This window comes from Electrona antarctica, assembly GCF_951216825.1.
Source record: "Electrona antarctica genome assembly, chromosome: 2".
NCBI lineage: Eukaryota > Metazoa > Chordata > Actinopteri > Myctophiformes > Myctophidae > Electrona > Electrona antarctica.
The window spans coordinates 17,675,231-17,696,662 of record NC_136807.1 but is presented as its reverse complement, the minus strand read 5'-3'; the positions used below and the strand labels follow the sequence as shown (position 1 = coordinate 17,696,662).

Genomic DNA, 21,432 nt, shown 5'->3' with positions numbered 1-21,432 from the left:
GGAACCACCCGGGAGAAGAAATCATACCGGTTGTTATCACTCAACTCTGGTGCCGTAGATGCATAGCTGATCTGAGGAATCTGGAAACACGATAAAGATTACAAGTTAACAAAGCTTTATGAATAAAAAGGAAAATTAATGGTTATGTAAGTGATATTTTTAAATTAAGTGTTACTGTGTAGTGTGTATAACTAGTTATGATTGTAATTGTCGCATGTATGGTAATTTCATTGTTTGTTGAGTATAGAGGGGTGGAGTCTCTCCAGCTCTTTAGTATAGAAAAGAACAGAAAATACATTTTCAGGTTGTGATAATAATTCTATCCAATAAGGGGATAGAACTCACACAGGAATCAGGATAAATTATTGAAATTGGAAATACTGATAAAATAATAAAAAATACTAGTTGGAAATGGAACACTGTAATGTAAAATTGAAGCTGATACATGGGATCTGTCTTGAAATTGTTGAAATGACGAGACCTTTGTTACTCAAGGTCTCTTCTTAGATACGGAGAGAAACACCTTTCTGCCAGTCAGTCACTCTCAACATCTTATCAACAGCTTAGTCTTCAGGTAGATTCACTATTTGAACATTACAGCCTATATGTGATATCAGCCTAAGTAAAGTATGGGAAAGTCAGATTATTACTATTTACAAAATGAATGTACACACCAGGTCTTGAAACGGATTAAATGAACAAAAATGAAAACCGAAACAAACTTTTTTTTCAAGAATGAAACTGAAAAAGAGAATTGAAAGTTAAAATCCACAGCAAAGAAAAATCACACTCTTATGAAGTGAGCGGCACCTTTCATCACAATAGAGGGTATGCATCATACCCTCTATTGTCTATCATACCCGGAAGATATGCGGGAACACCTACGGAGTGGCAAAATAAAACCTTTCTGGCCTAGACAGCCCATACATCCAAACAGTAAAGTCCTATCTGATTGTATTAAACGACGTTAAACAATGTTAAACTCATCATCATACCTCAGCCAATCAAAGTCATCAATTGCGTGCTCAGGCGCATAGGCGCCTGATGCCTGAGGGCGAGAAGCCCAAAAGGGCGAGGTCGCATGCAGATGCGTGTGCACGCATCTGCATGAGTGACAGCAGACTGCTGGGCGAGCGCTGGCGCTTTGGCATACGCTGGCTGCCGGTCACGCTGCACTAATAACTTTGGGGCAGGCCCGTTTAGAGTTTAAATGAACAGGTATCAGTCAAAAGGGAGACATCGATGAGGAAGGACGGATGGGGAAGGATCAACATATTAGAACAGGTCAGCTCTATATATGGAGATCTAAGGGTTTGAGGCCAGATGTAGAGTTGCTGGCCAATAATATATTGATGACATCAGGGATCTCCATATATGGGCTTAATATTGATGACATCAGGGATCTCCATCCCTGAGGATGTCACATGATGTCACGTGCCCAACCAACACACTGACGGGAAATGCACGATTAGTTAACTGCGATACACCTGTGTGAAGTGAGTGCTCTTATCATCATACATCATCATTCTCCATTCATTATCAATGGGAATTTATTTTGTGTGGGACATTCCTTGTGTAGGACAAAAATAGCCGATTTGCTCGTCCACATAATGACGTGAATTCTCCATTCATTGTCAATGGCATTTAATGTTTGTGTTAACACAAAAATAGCAGATTTGCTCAGACACATATGACATGAATTCTCCATTCAGTGGCAATGGCATTTAATGTTTGTGTTAGGACAAGAATCTACACTATAGCTAGCTGAATATAGGAGGGGCTAGCGCCCCTCAAAAAAAATAAACATTATCTTGAAATATTAGGCTGTTGCCTTGCATCCACCATTACAGTCATCAAGGTACTAGTTTTTGATTCATATCTAAGTTACTCTCTACTGTAGGGTCAATATGCTGGCTGTATAAACCTAGCTACAGCCTATCCTTTTATGTACACTATAGTGATAGTTAATTTGGTTTGATCCATCCCTTCAGATGGCTTGGATTTCTAACCACGCCCACATGTGTGTAATCACACCTACTATACAGTAGATGTGCAACGTAACATTGAGGCCATGGTTGCCATTTTCAGCACTGTCTGGAATTTCAGACAGCATCATTACAATAGGTTGGCACTGTCATATCACGGCAGCTAATGAAAGAACATCAGAATGAGTGAAGGAATGTAGGGCAGAGGAAACACACGCCTTTTAAAGGATATTAATGTCACTGACAAGTAACTGACAAGCAATCCATTTTAATGTGGAGCTGTCCCTTCCCTTCCATGATGCCTGTACCACGTCCCACATCCTTAATGCACCCATGGCTCAAACATTTGGAGGCGTTCCAGCTTTCAGCCCTGATCACAGCCTATAAGATATCCATCCGCAGAGCACTGAGGATATGGTTTTTATTTACACCGTATAATGCCAATAATGCAATAATGTAGGTGGGGCAGCGAGAGGAATTCTTATCATTCTTAATTCCCAAGGTTGAGGTACTAGACTGCCCATCTAGGCTTTGATACAGTATCACCCCTGTGCAACTACCTCTGCAGGAGCTAACTTTTAAAAAGTACTACTATTGTTCATAGAAACTCTATCCTGTTGTATGAACTCTTCAACTTATTGGATATTGTTCCCACACCACAGGAGGTTCTTGCTACTTATGGCCCTACTTTCCTTTCCATAGTCAATAGTTGACCAACTGTGGTATCCCACCCGCATGCCATTTTAAGCCCTTCTTTTTCCACAGTTGTATAAACAAAAAATGTTAGTGGAACAGTATCCTTTCTGTTTTTCTTCTGTTAAAGGTGTTATCATTACTCCTAGACCACCCAAGGTAGTTAAAATGTGCGTGTGTATTTTTCACAGTAAGCTGGAAGCTGGACTCATCACATATCAGGACCATGTACCTCCCATCGCTTTGACTATATTGAATTGCATAGCTCAAAGAATATTATATGTCAATGCATGCACCGTAACAACCAGGACATGTATATTGAAGAGAATGTAGAACTGCTTGATAATCTATGTAATCCTCCCATCATGTAAAAAGCTAAAAATAATGACTTACACAAGCATTTTTGTTGTGAAGCTGTTTACTAATATGAGTAATGTTTAACACAATCACTATTTCCATTTGGCAAATGGGACATACTGGTAGGAAAAGAAGTGCTTTGGTGAAATAAAGGTGTGTACTACAATATAGTACATTTAATGTGCAGCAGGAGATTGGCTGATGGATATTCCTCAACTATGGAATGACTTGCCTGACTCGCAACATCCGTAACTTCTCTTAAATCTCTTTTTCAGTAGTTGGCTCACATTTTGTCGATTTTTTTGGTTTGACTTACAGTCTTGACATACACCACAGTCCATAATAACACGTGTACACTGGTTTCCAGGATTATGTTGTGAACAATGTTGAACCCTCTGAGGGAACTGTGTCAAACAATCACATTACCACCACCAGGAGTGTGTGTGTGTGTGTGTGTGTGTGTGTGTGTGTGTGTGTGTGTGTGTGTGTGTGTGTGTGTGTGTGTGTGCGTGTGCGTGTGTGTGCGTGTGTGTGTGTGTGTGTGCGCGCGCGTGCGCGAGCGAATGACTGAAATAGCAGAGATAGAAGGAAAAGAGAATATAGGGTCAGAGAGAGGGGTTGGTAGAGAGCGGGAAAAACAGAGAGCGAGAGACAGACAGAGAGAGACAGAGACAGAGACAGAGGATGAGATTATGAATTAGCGGATTTTTTGTCAAATGAAACCGGATAGAATCTATTTATCTATAGAAAACATATTGACTTTAGTTGTCTGTCCCAATACTGTCAGCTACTGCCGTATATCAGACCATGGACTGATACGGCAGTATTGATATAAAAATAGAAAATACACAAAAATGGCATCTATTGATAGATAATGTCCTCATTGAGACCACAGGATGCCCTCATTAAACCATGCCCCCTTTAGCCCCAGGCCCCACAGCACTTACAAACCCACCGGATTAAAAAATACCCTGCAATATGCCCCATCGTGGTGACATGGCATAGAAGACCTGTAAATCTGTGGATTGCCCTGGTCTGATACGCCGACATCTCCCAGCAACCATCCCACCTGACATTCTCAATGCTGCGTCAACATTAAAAAAAACTTGATGATGACGATGACAATGATGATGAGACTAACCTAGGAGGCTAACAATCAATATACCGTATGCAACAGAGCTGAGTAAATAAAGACAAGCCTCATTGTGTAAGCACTATGTTTTGCAGACACTGTGAAAGAAGCATGTGTGGGATGTGGTTAAACTGAATGTGTATCGGTTTTCATACCGTTCTCTGTGGTGAATGAGCAAATTACCCGCTGCCGCTGACAGATAAATGTAAAGCCTTGCACAGCTCAGTATTGCACAACTCCACGATTAGATCATCATAAAAGTACAATTCTACTACCACCAAACAAATGAATAACCAAGGCACTATAGTTTGCTTATGCATTCAATATTTTCAATTCCTTGAATGGAATGTGTTATTTCTGTAATAAATTAATTTTCTAACTACAGTACTCATTTACAATAATGTAGTTACAAAAACGTTTTGTAGGGGATTAAAGTCCCAACGAGTGGTGTGGGAGGAGCATATCATTTCAATGAATGGGGACATAATTTGCTGGCAACAGGAGGTGACATTTGATAATGTCAGTGGGGCCGGCCTGGTTCCAGCGAGCCTTCCCGCGTCCGGAACACTCGAGAAATGACAGAGTTACCATGTTGCAGCTTTCCATGCTCGGACGGACACAAAGACAGACACGCACTGTATGTACTGTACGTGGACATAGGGACAGGGACACACATACAGTAGCTGCGTAATGGAGCGGAGGCACCACTCAAAAATGTACATCCATAAATTATGCCATTCACATACTGACTCACATACTGATTCTGAATCACTTTAGTCATGTAGTAAAATATGCAGCTATATCTTTAACTGTTCTAAGTTGTAGGATGTCAAATCAAACATTGAGCCACAGGACACAACATGCTTATTAAAATAATTAAACATGATCTATGCCAGTGTTTCCCAGCCTTGGGGGGTAGGGCTCCAAAGATCATTATTGTCTCCACCAGGCCGAAGGCATGGGGAGAGAGTATGTTTTGCACTCCGTCCGTGTGTGTGTCCGTCCTTCCGTCCTTCTGTCCTTCCGTCCGTCTGTGAACAGCTAATCTCCGGCACCGTTAACCTGGTCGATGCCAAACTTTGCACACACACTCCCTGGATGCCAACGATGAACCTCTGCCCCACATTTTCCAGAACGGCCTGTTATAGCGCCACCATGAGGCAGCTTTTCACATTTTTTACCTAAAACTGCACCGATCTGCGTGAAACGTTCCATGCACACTCCCTAGAGGCCAAGGATAAACCTTTGACCTGCATTTTCCGCATCTGCCTTTTATAGCGCCACCAGGAGGCCGACTTTTGTAAAACAATTTTTTTTGATATTACTCCTCCAGATTCTGTCCAAAAATCTCACAAATCGTTACACAGTATCTCTATGGTCATGTGCTCAAGTCGGATCTGTCCGATATTTCATATTCCATCCTAATTGGCTATAATTGGCTTTCACAATTTGCAAGATTGCCCCGTTTTCAACAAAAGCCTCAAATCATGAACGCAGCATGCAATTTACGTGAAATCTTTCACACATTTTCTTACTAGGCTGAGGAATATATCCCACCCTTTTCACATTGGCCTGTTATAGCGCCACCAACAGGTTGATTTTTGCAAAACACATTTTTGGAACAAAATGCCTCAAATCATCCAATTGCCATCAAAGGCGTATGAAGAAATGGCACCCTTTTCACATTGGCCTATTATAGCGCCACCACAACCTGACCTGCCCTGGTGGAGACCTGTGCCCCGAGGGGCACTTTTTCTAGTTAAATATTATTTTTGAGTGGTGCAGCCACTCCATTGCGTAGCTATGTGTGTCCCTGCCTGCCTGTATGTGTCTCTCCAAGCATGGAAATAGCGTTATAACGTTTGCTGACCACCAAGTGTCACTGTTGCGCAGCCACACACACACACACACACACACACACACACACACAGGCCAGGGAGGTGGGCTTGTACAGTACAGTACAGTACGGTACGGTACGGTATGGTACGGTACGGTACGGTACGGTGCGGTACGGTACGGTACGGTACGGTACGGTACGGTACAGTACAGTACAGTACAGTACAGTACAGTACAGTACAGTACAGCACCACTCATTTTTTAGGTTGCACAAAACAACACTTTCCTAACCTAAGTAAGTCCTTGCTTTTATCCACTGTCTCTGCATGTGTGTTCTCAATGTGATATCATTCCAATTCCTCATACAGCATCTGTTTTCTTGTAACTTTAAAATAGCTAACTCCCACATGTAACATTTATAAATGTCTGAGAGACAGAGAGAGAGAGAGAGAGAGAGAGAGAGAGAGCATGGCCGGTGTGGTCCTCAGATTTTGTCACATGTACAGTAAGAAGAGGGGATCCAAGTTTTTTTTTAAAAGAAATTGGGAACCACTGATCAATGCACTCTAGTGACAGAGTATATGGAAATGCAAGGAGGTAACTAGCAGATACATTTTTTTAATCTTGAAAAATCAACCTCCTGGTGGTGCTATATAACAGAAGCACCGTATAGATTTCAGGCATTTTGTTCAAAGCGGGCCACTACTGCAAACTTTGGAAGTCAATCAGGATAAAATATGAAAAATCGGATAGATCTGCCTTGATCACATGACTATAGAGATATTGTGTACCAATTTGTGTGAAAATCAGTAAAAATAAAATTGGCCTCCTGGTGGCGCTATAACAGGCCATTGTGACAAATTTGGGTCAGAGGTTCTGTTCTGGCCTCCAGGGAGTGTATGTGTATAGTTTCACGTCGATCGGTCCAACGCTGTACACAGTGCAATTCCGCATGCATCATGGAAGGAGGCGTTGCTAAATAGTTGAGAAGCCAACGAGCTCTGGCCATTCAGAGGCTGGCAAATGGTAAATGGTAAATGGTGCATTTATATAGCGCCTTTATCCAATGCGCTTTACATAGATTGTGCATTACATTCACCCATTCACACACACATTCATACACTGATGGCAGCGGAAACCATGCAAGGTACCAACCAGCACATCGGGAGCAATTTGGGGTTCAGTGTCTTGCCCAAGGACACTTCGACATGTAGACAGGAGGAGCCGGGATTCGAACCGCCGACCCATGGATCATTGGACGACCTGCTCTACCTCTTGAGCCACAGTCGCCCGCTGGCGGGGCGGGGCGGGTCTTTTCGTAACCCAGATGCAGAATGTATTTACGGGGCGAAAACATAGTCTCGACTACGCCTTCGGCCTGGAAAAGGCAATAAAACACGACCCAGAGCTTGACTTCAGCCGGTGGCGGTGTATCAATCATGTGCATTTGTTTGGACTAGCTAGGGTTTTCCTGCACATCTCCTGATAACAATAACAACAGAAAAATTCTAAGCTCATGAAACATACCGGAGATGATAGGCTTGGATAGCAGAGTAATAGTTTATGTATCATTCGATTCCATGCTCACCATGGGCAATATGCCAGACTCGTGTTCACTCAACATCATAGGATGAGTGTACCTTTCATAGACCAAGACAGAGAAAAAAGGAAACTAATACAAAAATAGATGGCATTTTCATAGACCAAATTGTCATGAAAGAGCTTGCATAAGCCACACAGCAGGTGCACGAGCATCAGACACTGCTCATGTGGAGAGCCTAATGTGAGCCCACAGACCCACAATCCAGCTAGATGACAGAAAGTATAGTGCATGGATATACACCATAAAACCTAAACCAGCCAAGAGGAGCAGAGTCAGGTTGAGCCAGACTGCATTGCTGAATGCTGATGAATACCAGGTATCCAGAAACCTAGATAAGATCCTGCAGATAGCAATGGGCTGGCAATGGGCTGGCAGGCCACGATCAAATAAAGAATATAAATACAGGATTACAGTAGATGCAGAATTGCAGATCCTCAGATGCAGTGCTGGACAGCATCCAATTCAGTAGGCTGTGAAACTTTACATAGGCTACTTTAAAACAACAGATGCCACAGACAGATGTACTGCCACCTTGGCAGCACATCTGGACTAGTATTATAGTTAATTGTATTTCCTCATTCGAATGTAGGGTAAGTCCATGACTGTATTGTACTCTACAGTCATGTCGTGGCTAAAACTTGACAATATCAAATGATTTAGCAATACTTGGGGAATAGCCCTCTCCCCAACCCTAGTCATGTAGCCCACTGATTCCCACATCTGCCTTCTCACCCCAATGCTCATACTGTCCCTGCGTGTTAAAGGGAGTGCAGACTGTGCCTAGTGTACCACGTTAAACATGAATGAATCAATTTGTTAATTCCCCTAAATCCTTATTATCTATTGTCTATTCTTCTGGCTCAACTTGCCAGACTGTTCCATGGCCAGCCCGTGATTGGCTCCCACGCTTAGAGAGCATTGTGGGAAAATAAACCATGCTGACAGCCTGACACACACATGTCACAAGCCGGCATCCATGATAGCAATGGGACTTATAAAGGCATACAGTATTTTGATTGATCAATCAATCGAAAATGTGTCATATATTTGCCTTGTTCCAATAGTATTGTGGCAGGCCGCCCATAAGGCTCTCACAGATTATGGGCTATGTTGACATTTTGACCATAGTACATTGATGGCCAATGGGAGTAATATTTTTGTCATACACATTCCAACTAAAATCTTGTCAGTTGATTTGCATGTAACGTTATTATTTGTCAATGTGCTATACATTGCAAAATGTCAACATAAAGTATAATTTATATTATAGTATTGTTACACCTGCTATTACTACTATTATGTTTGTATATTAAAGAATGTTATACCTGCTATTATTATTGCTGTCATCATAGTTTTAACTATTATATTCTATAGCATCTTTTGCTCTCTCTGTCGCTCACCCTCTCTATCTCTCTCCTCTTCCCCCTGACAGATGGCCGCCCCCCCTAGAGACTTGTTCTGCCTGAGGTTTCTTCCACTTAAGTTTTTCTTTGCCACTAAAAGTAATGTCATGATACTGACGGAAATAGATGGAAGTTAGCTGGCTAATTAGTATTATTAATAGCGTACTTTATCTGTACAGTAAACAGTACACGCTAGTGTGTACACTACAGTACTATTATCACACAAGGTTTGGTGACACATCAACTGTCACACTGTTTTATGACAGTTGGTGTGTCATTTTATTTCTAAATATTTGGAGAATAAAAATGTTAACATTATTAGAAAGCGGAGAATCTCCAATTTCTGAAATATTTTCATTCTAGACATCTCTATCGAGCAATCAAAACTACTCACCCTGACAATAATAATAATACAAAGGGTAATAATAATAATAATACCTCAAACAGGCGTAGAACATTGGCCACCATGATGGAGACAGAGCTAGCTGATGCCCCGATCACACCCACCACTCTCTCAGGCTTCCTGATGATCGGCGGTAGACCATTAGAGCAACGAATGTCTGATATGTCCTTCTGTATTAGAGCCTGGACGAAGGTCAGAGACTGCTCGAGGGCGTAGGTGTCTCTCGAGCAGGTGTCCAGGATTCTGGCTCCAAGGGTAATGTTTGGGAGGAGGTCTGGATCACTGTTGATCTGGTCCAGAGCATACAGCATGGCCTCCAGACGATGGACTCCTTTCTCCTTCTTCACTTCTCCACAAGGAACTCCACTGAGACCCCGAGAGTGGACAGGAAATAATGCCCCCAGCGTTATGTCGCCGGGCATTTTGATGGAGTGGGGGGAGTGGAAGTGCTGGTGGTGCTGGTGGTGGTGGGGAACAGTCGCGCCCACAGGAAGAGCCTTCTGACCAATCAGCAGCAGGACACAGAGGAGGAGGCGGCGGCGGTGGGGACAGGTAGGTGACTGACTGGTAGGACATCCAATCCAGAATACGTTGTGATGATGATGGTTGATGGTGGGCAGTGATGATGTCATAATGAGAAGACAATTTCTCATTCTACTGCAGCACACCTGAGAGCAGACATCAATGAAACAGTCAATGATACAAATAATTAAAATCATGTACCAGTCATCCTAACCCTAACCCTAGCATAGAAAATTACTAATTTAAGGCCTGTGGCATCATAACATCTGTGGTTATGAAGTCATTTGAGAGACTCGTTAAGGAAGAGCTCTTGTTAAAAACAGAGTGTTACCTGGACCCTATGCAATTTGCATACAGGGCTAAGAGAGGGGTGTCCGATGCTACAGTACCATCACCTTACTGAACCTTCTATTCAAACACCTGGAAGTTAGCAAGAAACATGCTAGGCTGCTTTTTGTTGATTTCTCATCAGCCTTCAACACCATTCAGCCACACATACTAGTTGGAAAACTAGCAAACAACTTTGGCTTAGACCCTGGTATTATTGGTTGGGTTCTGGATTTCCTCACAAATAGAACCCAGAGGGTAAGGGTGAATGGGAAGCTGTCTGGTGAACTAACATCATCCACCGGTTCACCCCAAGGTTGTGTACTCCCCCCACTCTTATATATCCTGTACACAAATGACTGCAGACAGACACATTATTACATTTGCTGATGATTCTGTCATTGTTAGTCTGTTGGGTGATGGTGAGGTCAGCCATGGCCCAGTTGTGGATGATTTTGTTTCTTGGTGTGAAGAGGCATTTTTACAACTCAACGTCACAAAGACATGTTCATTGATTTTCGTTGATGTCCACCTGCTCCTCAGAGCAGTGTTATTGATGGCCAGTCAGTAGAGTTTGTAACTAATTACAAATATCTCGGAACCATAATAGACAATCGTCTCAAATTCGACTGCAACACTGAAATGGTGTGTAAGAAAGGCCAGCAGCGCCTCTTTTGTCTAAGGAAGTTCACTGATGATTTTATTTTATAGATCCTTTATTGAGTCTGTCCTCACCTTTGCTTCCATTTGCTGGTATGGTAACCTCGGTGTCAGACAGAAAAATGCCCTTAACGGGGTTGTTAAGGGGGCCAGCAAAATTGTGGGGGCAAAATTCAGCTGCCCGAGTTATATATATGATGAGCAGGTGCTAAAAAAAGCATCATGTATTAGAGCAGACAGCAGGGAATATGAATTCCTGCCATCCAGCCAATGGTTAAAGACCCCTGTTACAAAAACCAACAGGTACAAATTTTCATTCATACCTACCTCCATCCGAGCCATCAACAAGGGAAGCAGGAGGAGGTAGATGTAGTTACACTATGTGCACTTTAGCCCTAGTTGCACTTTATATTTAATGTAACATCTGTATCTTGTGATAATGTATACGTATGTCTGTTGTTGTTATGTATGTTCTACTGTTTGTAATGTCTTGAGAGCTTTTATTATCTGCTGTAAAACGAAGTGCCCAGTTTGGGACATATGAATAAACTTGACCTTGACCGGCTAATGGTGACGATAATGCAATTCAACATCAACACAAATAGAGCGTACCAGTCCCGCCCCCTACCAGGGACCAGTAAATGATTCCCGGTTCATTTTCCTCATAGACATTTCAAAAAGTATTTATTTAAAGACCTTTTAAGCCTCGTACAAAGCCAACTCGAGTTGTGACAAATAATGACAACAAAAAATTAGAAAGAAGAAGAAAACGGCAGGTTACAACACTTTTTTTTGTTGTTTTTTTTCTTTGTAATTATTTGTTCGGCCCAAAATGTTGTGTTTGTTGTCATGATTTGTCACAACTCGAGTTGGTTTTTTCCATGGCGTAATCGTCTTTAAATAAATACTTTTTGAAATGTCTATGGGAAAAATGAATGAGGAATTCACTTCTGGTCCTAGCGTCGTCATGAAAGGGGGCGGTTCTGCGACGCTCTATAATCATCATGACTGACAAAAAAGTGACATGTGGCCATTACTGATACATAAGAGCAAACAAGAGACAGTTTTTATCCTCCCTTCCTAGACATAACAGTACTAGTTTGTGTTTTGCCATCATTGTAAAAGATTAAACGCTATTAATAATCCAATAGCAATAGAATCAGCATGGACAGGGGAACATAATATAAACTAGTTCAACTATTTCCGTTCACCAAGTCGATGTTAACTTTTCATCATAAGCTAGAATACAGCTGCTGCCCTGCTCACAATATTGACAAAAAGACCCAGCAAAAGAATTGACCAAAAACAAAACAACATGGCATGGCCAATTAAGCTACAGTACCACCTGAAATGAGACTTCAGCAAGTGAACTCAAGTCAAACGTTTCTCAAAGACAACAAAATACTTATTTACAAAGGGACAGATCAGATCAGTGTAAACGTGGTGATTCTTTTTACTTACATTTTTTTATCCCACAATTTTGTAACCCATTCTTCACCCCTGTGTCAATTATCTAATGTGATCCTGGGCTCCACACACCCTCCGCCAACCTGGGGAGAGCAACGGACTTGAACTCATGCTTCCTTCATGCACGAGTGTCCAAATTGCTCCTTTACACCTGACAGGGGGAGTTTCCCTGGTTGGTTGTAGCGCGTAGAAGGAACACGTTATTCCAACCAGTTCCTTTCCCCTCCATTAGGCGCCCCACCTGACCAGGGGGTGGTTTTTGTGAGGGTACCTACTACCTACTACCTACCCTAGGAAACACGGGGTTAGGATTCTATATACAAATAGAGAAGTGACACAACATGTTTTCCTGAATTATTGAATATAATATGAAGGAGTTCAGTATATGCTGTAAGGTAACTTGTTTATTTGACTAGGCCGGTGCCCGGCTGTAGTCGGTAGGTAACGATGGAAGTTGGAGATCCATGCCCCACCTGGCTATGCGATACCCGTTGTATCTGTATCCGTTTTATGCCCATACTGAGACTTCTATATCTTTCTCTCTGTGTCCCTTTATTCCTATACTGTATATTGAGTTTTGTTTCAGGCATGAATATGAAGCGTTGTGAGGCCAGCTCCATATATGGATCCAGAGCCCGGGCAGAGGCTTTTGTGCTGGTTCTGGACAACCGGCTATGCGACAGACTCGACACCGGGCACTCCCTGTGGTGCTGTGGAACTCGTGTGTCGAATTTGAAGCCGGTGGGGCGAATGGTTTTCGAGTTACGTGGATTACAGCAGGGCCGGTTCTAAGGAGGGGGGCAAGGGTGGGCACCCAAATGTGCGTCCTGCCTACCTAATCAAAGGTTATATATATATATATATATATATATATATATATATAGAGAGAGAGAGAGAGAGAGAGAGAGAGAGAGAGAGAGAGAGAGGGGCAGAGTAGTTCCGGAGCAATGGATTGTGTGGCCTTGCTCATTCCCTGATGGACTGATCGAGGGTAGCTACTGGGACGTAAATCGGGATTTGATGTTGGTAGACCCGAAACCCATCCCCCATACATCACTGAGGATACGTCCCAGGTGCATCCATGCGATGTATTTTTAGTTATAGTTATTCTATTTATAGTGACTCATAGGAATAGACTATGTGATGACCGGGTATAGTCTGGTGACCACCGGAGAGACGGGTGACAGCCGGAATGTAGACGGCAACCGGGTGAGCAGTATGGGTTAGCACCCCAGCCTGTGTCCTTCGTGAGGAGGAAGCCCAACAAACCTCGGGAGGGCCATTATAATCCACCACTCCTGAATTAAGTGCCTGGTGCTGGGAGTCTGGTGCAACGCACAGGTCCTGGGCCTGGTGAGAGCAGGAGTGGACCTGGTGAGACGTAGGAGGGGCCCTGGCACGGACGATCATCTTTTAGGGAACTGTGTTGCTGTCAGACAGATTAATATATACTAGCACGACGATCATCTTTTAGGGAACTGTTGCTGTCGGACAAATTCATATATACTGGCTCGGACGATCATCTTTTAGGGAACTGTGTTGCTGTCGGACAGATTAATATATACTGCATAAACAATATAAAAGCATAATTATCAAAAGGACAAAGGACACTGTACTTAAATCATCTGCAATAAAAATCATTTGACTGCTGATATTCACAGTTTGACGTAAGACAGTCAATAAAAAATAACAATTACTTGATTACAGTATTCCATAATAAGTTTGTTTTGGCCTTGCATGGTAGCATGAACTTTATGCACCTCACTGAGGCACTGGACAGACTCAATCAAATCAATCAAATGTTATGGAGAATATTTATTTTTAGCCAATATAAAAAAATACCACAAAATATCAGTACCATATATAATTTCTGATTGGGTGTGCAGCATTTTTAGAGAAATTTAGAGCATCTGATTGCCAGTTAACCGACAGGGTGCTGATGGAAATTGGTTTACTGTTGGTTAAAGAAGGAGAAGATAGATAGATAATCTGATATGATGATCGCATAGTTTTCTATGCATTTCGGGGGGTTATTACGCTATGCGGCGCGTGCAGGGATGCCCCCCCATTAGGCCCATATATTTGTCCTGCCCACCCTAGTGGGCCAGGCTACAACCGGCCCTGGATTACAGACATACACACGTAAGTACGTACGTACACACAGAGACTTGGTGCATTTATAGATTTGATTTGATCGATTGTCACATGCTTAACCCATTAAGACCGAGAAAGCATCTGTGTCATCTTTGATTTTAGCCATACATATAGCACATTGGTTGCCTATACAAAAAATAGCAGACATACAAGCTCATAGAGGGTCACTTTGTGCAGCGATGAGCTTGTAGATCTGCTATTCTTGAAAAATCATCACGATTTGTGCAAATCTTTGAATATAAATACAGTATATATTAAAAGCAAACATTTGTATCTCAAATCTTTGTTTCTGGAGGTCCAAATGCCTTTCTAAATCAGTAGTTCTCACACTTTCAAGTTTTCTCAAAAATGTAAAAAAAATAGCCCCACTTCGAGAATGACTGCTGTAGACTTTGTAGAGTACAACATATAGAAAACAGAACATGGAATACAGAAAAAGAATCCCAGAGAATGCATGCAACACAGAACACAGGACAGCATCAATAAATAACATCCTGCTACTCTCTCCTCATCTTAAACCTCCTCCTCTTCTCCCAGGATCATAGTGTGTGGCGGCCATGACTCTGATCCTTGTACACTGAGGATCTTTTTGTACCCCATGATCCAGGGTCTGATCCGTATATAACCCAGCAAGCCAAATTACGTCATGATAACGTAATGATGACGTCCTCCAGTGACTCCGGTGACGTTCAGGACAAGGCCAGATCACAGCCCATATGGGGATGATCTTTACGTCATTTCCAGGACGTCTTCACCAGATTAAATAATATAGCTTATTCTGGGCCAGATCTGACTAGTTATGATATGACTTAAATTGATCTGGCCTCGATCAGACTCTCTCTGATTCATCCAGGGACGTCCGTCTTAGTGGGTAAAATTTATGTTGGTTGAAATCAGGTGATATTCTGGACCATCGAGACGTCACTGATTCATCCAGGTCCTGACCGTGCTTGCTGGGAAAAGTTAATTGAGAGTATTCATCTTTTAACTAAAACCATGGGTGAAGAAAGACATTATATTGGTAATATGTTCTCTTCTCCTGGTTTTAGTTGAAATATGAAAGGTATTACTACCTTCCCTACATTGGTTGCCTGATCTGTTTTGGGAATTATTTGCATATTTTATTGATTACATTTAAGGCACTTCATGCATGGCCTGGTCCCTTTAATTATGGTGCACTTTCCTCAGGCAGGAACCTTCTGGCTTATTCCTGAGTCCAGGGTAAAGAGAACGGGTGACCATTCATGCCTTTGCTGTCAGGGCCCTTAGACAGGATACATCATTGTTTTCTTTCAAAACCCTCCTTAAAACGGACTTTTATAAAATATTTGTATAGTTTGATTCCCGTATTGTTCCCCCCCCCCCCCTAAATTGTATATAAATGACTATCTTTCTCTCTCACTCTCTCTCTCTCTCACACGCGTGCGCGCACACACACATTTGAAATAAATGCAATTTATAATACACTCATTTTGACAACATATAGTGCAGAAGGCTACAATTAGTTACATATTTTCGTATATGTAGGAAACAAGCATCAATCATGCATCAATCATTCTACCAAATATTAAACCAATAACAATTAAGTATTAAAATTCAACAACATAAGTTTATGTGTTTAGTCTTTACCTATTAAAATACAAATAATTTAGGCTATGCCTTACCGGGACAGACAGGACGTGACTTCTGTTCCAAACCGGTCCGGTAGGCTACATACAACTCCAAGTCTCCAGCAGCACCGAATCCCAGTCCAGACGCGCGTGTGCTCAGGTTTCACTCTCGCACAACGCGCGTGTGTGCGTGAGTGCACGTGTTTCGCACCACCAAACCAACCCTAAACATTATGTTCCGAGTTGGCGACTAGACGAATCGTAGCAGGCGTATGGGTTCTTCTTGTGTTTGAGTTCTCCCCGACTGAAATAACCGTACCTACAGCCTCTAGGTTGAATAACAGACTCGCTCTGACTCTGATTCTACCCAGCAGAGGCTGGTTGCAAAAAGGTGAATATGAATTATGTATTTTCTTCTTACTTCCTTTTCCCCCCTTTTCTTTTCTTTTCATAGGGAAACTTTCTGGCTTTATGTTGCTAGCAGCAGCACAGTTGATAAAGTCACAAGTGTGCATTAGCCTACAGCCCTGGCCCCTACACTACTACAACTTCAGTCAGTTGTGGTCAGTCTACCCTACACAGTCTACCTGAGAGTGTGAAGCCACAACATTCGACGGGTCACCAATTTCGTTGTAACCGCGGTAACAGTTTAGCCACATTCACCTCGTTAAATCTAGCCTACTATTAACACCGCCCACGATTCTATCTCTCTCGCCCTCTTATGCTAATTGAAATCGTAGATTAAAATACACGCGCGCGCGTGTGCGTGTACACACACGTGTACACACACACACACACACACACACACACACACACACACACACACACACACACACACACACACACACACACACGATATTCATTGTGTTGGCTTTGAGCAAGGCACTTTACGCACCACCCACCCCAGTGGCCAATGCATTCGCTGGCAGGCAGCTGGTCCAGGAATTCAACCATCTGGTCAGCACCTCTGTTAGCTTTAGCCTGTTCTACACTGCCACCTGTCTGTGGTCAGACATACAGCAGGGACCTTTTCTGAAACCTTAGGTTTAGATGATGATTACTGTATGCCTATTAGACTAGGCTACTAAATTTTTATGCTGTTTTGATTGAAATGTTTAATTGCTCTGACTTTGCTTAGTTCCAACTCTATGCAATATAGGCCTACTTATGACTAAAAATAACTGTATTGGGCCATTTACCTGCAGTATTTGGTCAGATTTCATAAAACGTACATATACGTTTTATTGTCAGAAAAATAATTAATCTGTGACTTCTGTCTTCCAAGTGTCTCCTTCTCAGCGTTATTCTCACACCATCTTCTTCTCAAGCTGTCCTGTCCTGTCTCCCCTACACCATCTCCCACTGCAGCTATCCTACCATCATGTCTAAATTAAGTTCTTTTTAAATCTGTCCAGACATAAATAACAGAGTTGGGAAGTTCAGCTCCATCAGGCTGTTAAACCTCCGGCTGATAATCCACTAATGAAGCTGACCTCATTCTGCCACAGACATAGGGAGGGACACACAATCACTTTCACCTGCATTCATCCATCTGACTGAACACAGTCCTACAGCAGTGTTTCAACCCTTTTCATGTAAAGGCCCATTATTTATTCAGTATTTGAGCCACAGACCACCATTTGATGACATTTAGCCTCTTAGACCCAAAACTAAAGAACATTTTGTTGTCGCAGGACACGATTTTGTGCAATTCCATGCTGTATTGATGTGGCATCATTAGGAGAGATAACAGGCAAACGTTGATCAAAACAACAATTCTTCAAATGGACCCATAAGGGTCCACAAATGCGGGTCCATTTGTTTTCATGTTACACTCTCAAGAGTTAAAGATCTATAAGGATCAATTTGGTTACCAACTCTCCATAATTTAGCTGGGGACAACCTGGAACCCTCTCAAGGACCACTGGTTGAGAACCACTATCCTACAGCAATATCCTCCTACACTTAATCCAGTACAACTACAGTTGCTCGCATCACTGGGGTACAGCGCCATGTAAGACAGGGTTACGAAAACTCAGTTCATTTCATGGGGCCAGTCCAATGGCGGCTCTTCTACTCTACATAGACTTCTATTGAGAATGGTGACAACAAATAGGGAGTCCTGGACCGGAAGTAGGCAGAAATGCATTGGAATCAGGCAACAGCCCAGCTTTAATGATCTTAAATCCCTTTATTTTAGATTGTTTTGTAGTAATCGTACAACATAAACATTACAGTGACATTAGTTGTTACTGTACAATATTTAAAACAGTTGGCATGTTGCGCACATGCCTAAAATGTATCTTATTTGCGCCGCCCTCGTTGAAAACAATGTATTTCAAACTCCAGCTTGTCCCTCTCCAGGCTGCATGAACAGCGCTCGAGCGCTCGGTTTCTGCCCCCTCAATATTGTAACTCTATTAGATGGCTCTGCTGGGGTAGACCTCCCTTGCTCAGAAATGTGGTTGTGGAAACAGGTGACAGACTTGTTTCTCCAACCTCATGAGCTGATACACAAGTAGGTAGACAATCACATAAGAAAAACAAATTGGGACACGGGAAAGACAGTATCCCCACAAAAAAAAATATTTTCACCTGTTGCAATGCAGATAATGTACACTTTGTAAGAGTTTTTAAATGTTTTTGACCGGTGCTAACCGCTCCAACACGTGGCTTTGTGTGTATGTCGTCTCGTGGGGCACAAAACGTTCGAAAACCACTGGTCCAAAAACTACACGCCGACACTCGCCTTCAGTTCGTGTAGAATCTCTGAGCCCCTGCTCCAGGTGACCACTTTGGCCTTTAGAGACATAACATCGTCGTCTTCGAGTTTGACCAGCAGCTTTTCCAGGGTGAAACCCTTCCTGGGCATCACCACGTCACTTCTCCTGAGACAGAACGTCGGGCAGAGGTCATTCCCGCCGTCGCCCACATAGAACATCTGGCGGTACTCGATGCCTCGCTCTGCCTGCTCCGACAGGTACACCTCCAGGACCTTCCTCTTGCAGAGGTTGACGGGGCACCGGGTGCAGTCGTGCAGGTGGTGGTGCTGCACCTCCATGTAGCCGCGCTCGTCAAACCTCGCTGGGTTAGTGAACACCTGGTCTATGGCCACATGGACGCCCGCGGCCTGGAGGATCCAGTCGATGAAGATGGTGTTGGCGTCTGAGATGACGATGCAGTCGATGGTGCTTTTGTGCTCTGATATGAACATCAACAGTTCGGTCATTCCGTCGGTGAAAGGGATGGTCTCCATCACACTGCGGACGCTGGCTGGACTGATGGCCTGGTCTCCTATGTAGGTCATTACTCTGCCCATGTATGCATTCCACTGGCCTTTTTGACAAGAGTTTGTTAGTGAATCGGGAAGGGATTGATCCGGGAGACACCTAATCACCCAGGTGTCACTGTTGTCATCAACTATAGTGTAGTCAAAATCTAACACGACTAGGGTCTTCATGGTTCTTGAACACAACCCAGTGAGGCACCCGTTAACACAGTATTAATAATGTTAACTATTACAATCAATAAGTTATTTATAAATGTGCACCGGCCTACTCTGGAGCGATGCAATACCTGTTGTAGACCTACTTGTTGTCGGTACCCATTCTACACGCTGTCGCCGTACCTGTACTAGTCACTACCATAAGACCAATCGACTAAATATGGACATCCCTTATGTCGTCAAAAATGCTGACATCATGTTGATGACGTACATGGTCATAAATGGGAGACAGACAGACCCACAACCAGATATATTTTACATAGAATGGTCATCTATCGTGTACACCACCACTTATAATGGTGTATCGGCAGAAACATGACACAAAGCTCAGCCAATCTGAGAAGCTGATACTGTAGGTCAGGGGTGGGCAACTTTGACGATGGAGAGGGCCGCTATATTTCCACACTCACTCCCTAGGGCCATATATTACTGTCGTCGCAAAAATAGCCGATCTACAAGCTCAAAACGCGTCGCACTGAGACACGTTTTGAGCTTGTAGATCGGCTATTTTTTGCTATATTCGAATTGAAATGTTGAATTATTTGTTGCTATTTTTGAATTGGAATCCTGAAAATTAACATTTTTATGTAATTTCAAATGCCTTTAATTATACTTGTGTTGAGCATTGAGCTACTCATTTAGACTGAAGTAATAACAGCGGGTCATGATTGCATGTTGTGGAATAGTAACAGCTGAAACCATTATTATATCAGTGTTCTGACATTAACCTGAGGGCCACATTAAGTGAAGGTGGGGGCCGCATGTGGCCCCCGGGCCGCCAGTTGCCCACCCCTGCTGTAGGTCATGTTGGCCAATCAGAGATGCACCCAGACAGAAGAGTCAAATGCAGTTCAAGAGATGCACGCACATCCAAAAATATTTAGACAGGTGCTGGATCACATTGGCAGCACTGGAGAGGGGAAACACCGTCAGCCAGAGCGTGGGAGTCTAACCCTGTTTCGAAATGAGCTAGAACTCTGGGAGATGGATTGCTGAGGTGGAGCACAACACCTACCATCAGTTCCCAGTACTTACTACTTACCACACGAGTTGAGCTGTGCTACTCATACACAGAGTTGAGCTGTGCTGCTCATACACAGAGTTGAGCTGTGCTACTCATACACAGAGTTGAGCTGTGCTACTCAGGGTACCTACCCCCTCAGGTGTAAAGGAGCAACTTGGACACTCAGGCATGAAGGAAGCATGAGTTCAAGTCCGTTGCTCTCCCCATGTCCCCCATATATGGGGACTAGGTTGGCGGAGGGTGTGTAGAGCCCAGGATCACATTAGATAATTGACACAGGGGTGAAAATTGGGTTACATAATCGTGAGATAAAAAATTAAAAGAAAAAAAAAGAAAGACGAGTGCTCTACCGACTTGAGCTACCTGGACAGTGGACACCCAGTATTTTTAGTACTAGTATTATTATTTAGGTAAGCCCAGTACTCTTGAATCCAGTGCTGTACAGCTCCAATATTAATCAGAGTAGCATTTTGCCACCTTGTGGCAGAAAAGAGAAATGATAAAAGACCAAGAGGAACAAATAGTTATCTATTACTACATTAATAATGTGTACAGTACTGTATATTCATAAAAATATATAATACACCATAACAAATTAAAACAAAATGTATATACATTGTTCAAGACTTCTTATTGAACAAAATTAAACTCATGAAACTCAAAAAATATTTCAACCTTGAGAATAAAATAGACAAACATAAATTTGTATTTTTACCATCTTTACTCTTTTTTGTAAACTGTAGTAATACAA

General features: G+C 42.7%; 2 protein-coding genes across 2 annotated transcripts in view; both read right to left on the bottom strand.

Annotated features, from left to right (window-relative positions):
• The window catches only part of cables2b (Cdk5 and Abl enzyme substrate 2b), a 350,065-nt gene that overhangs the window by 10,260 nt on the left and 318,373 nt on the right, over positions 1-21,432 (bottom strand). The gene's annotated exons all lie outside the window — the stretch shown is intronic.
• Positions 18,839-19,612, bottom strand: LOC306917313 (putative phosphatase phospho2; the record flags this gene model as incomplete). Its single annotated transcript, XM_079495482.1, has 1 exon — positions 18,839-19,612. One exon carries the CDS (start codon positions 19,610-19,612, stop codon positions 18,884-18,886), a length of 729 nt encoding a protein of 242 aa, XP_079351608.1. The 3' UTR covers positions 18,839-18,883.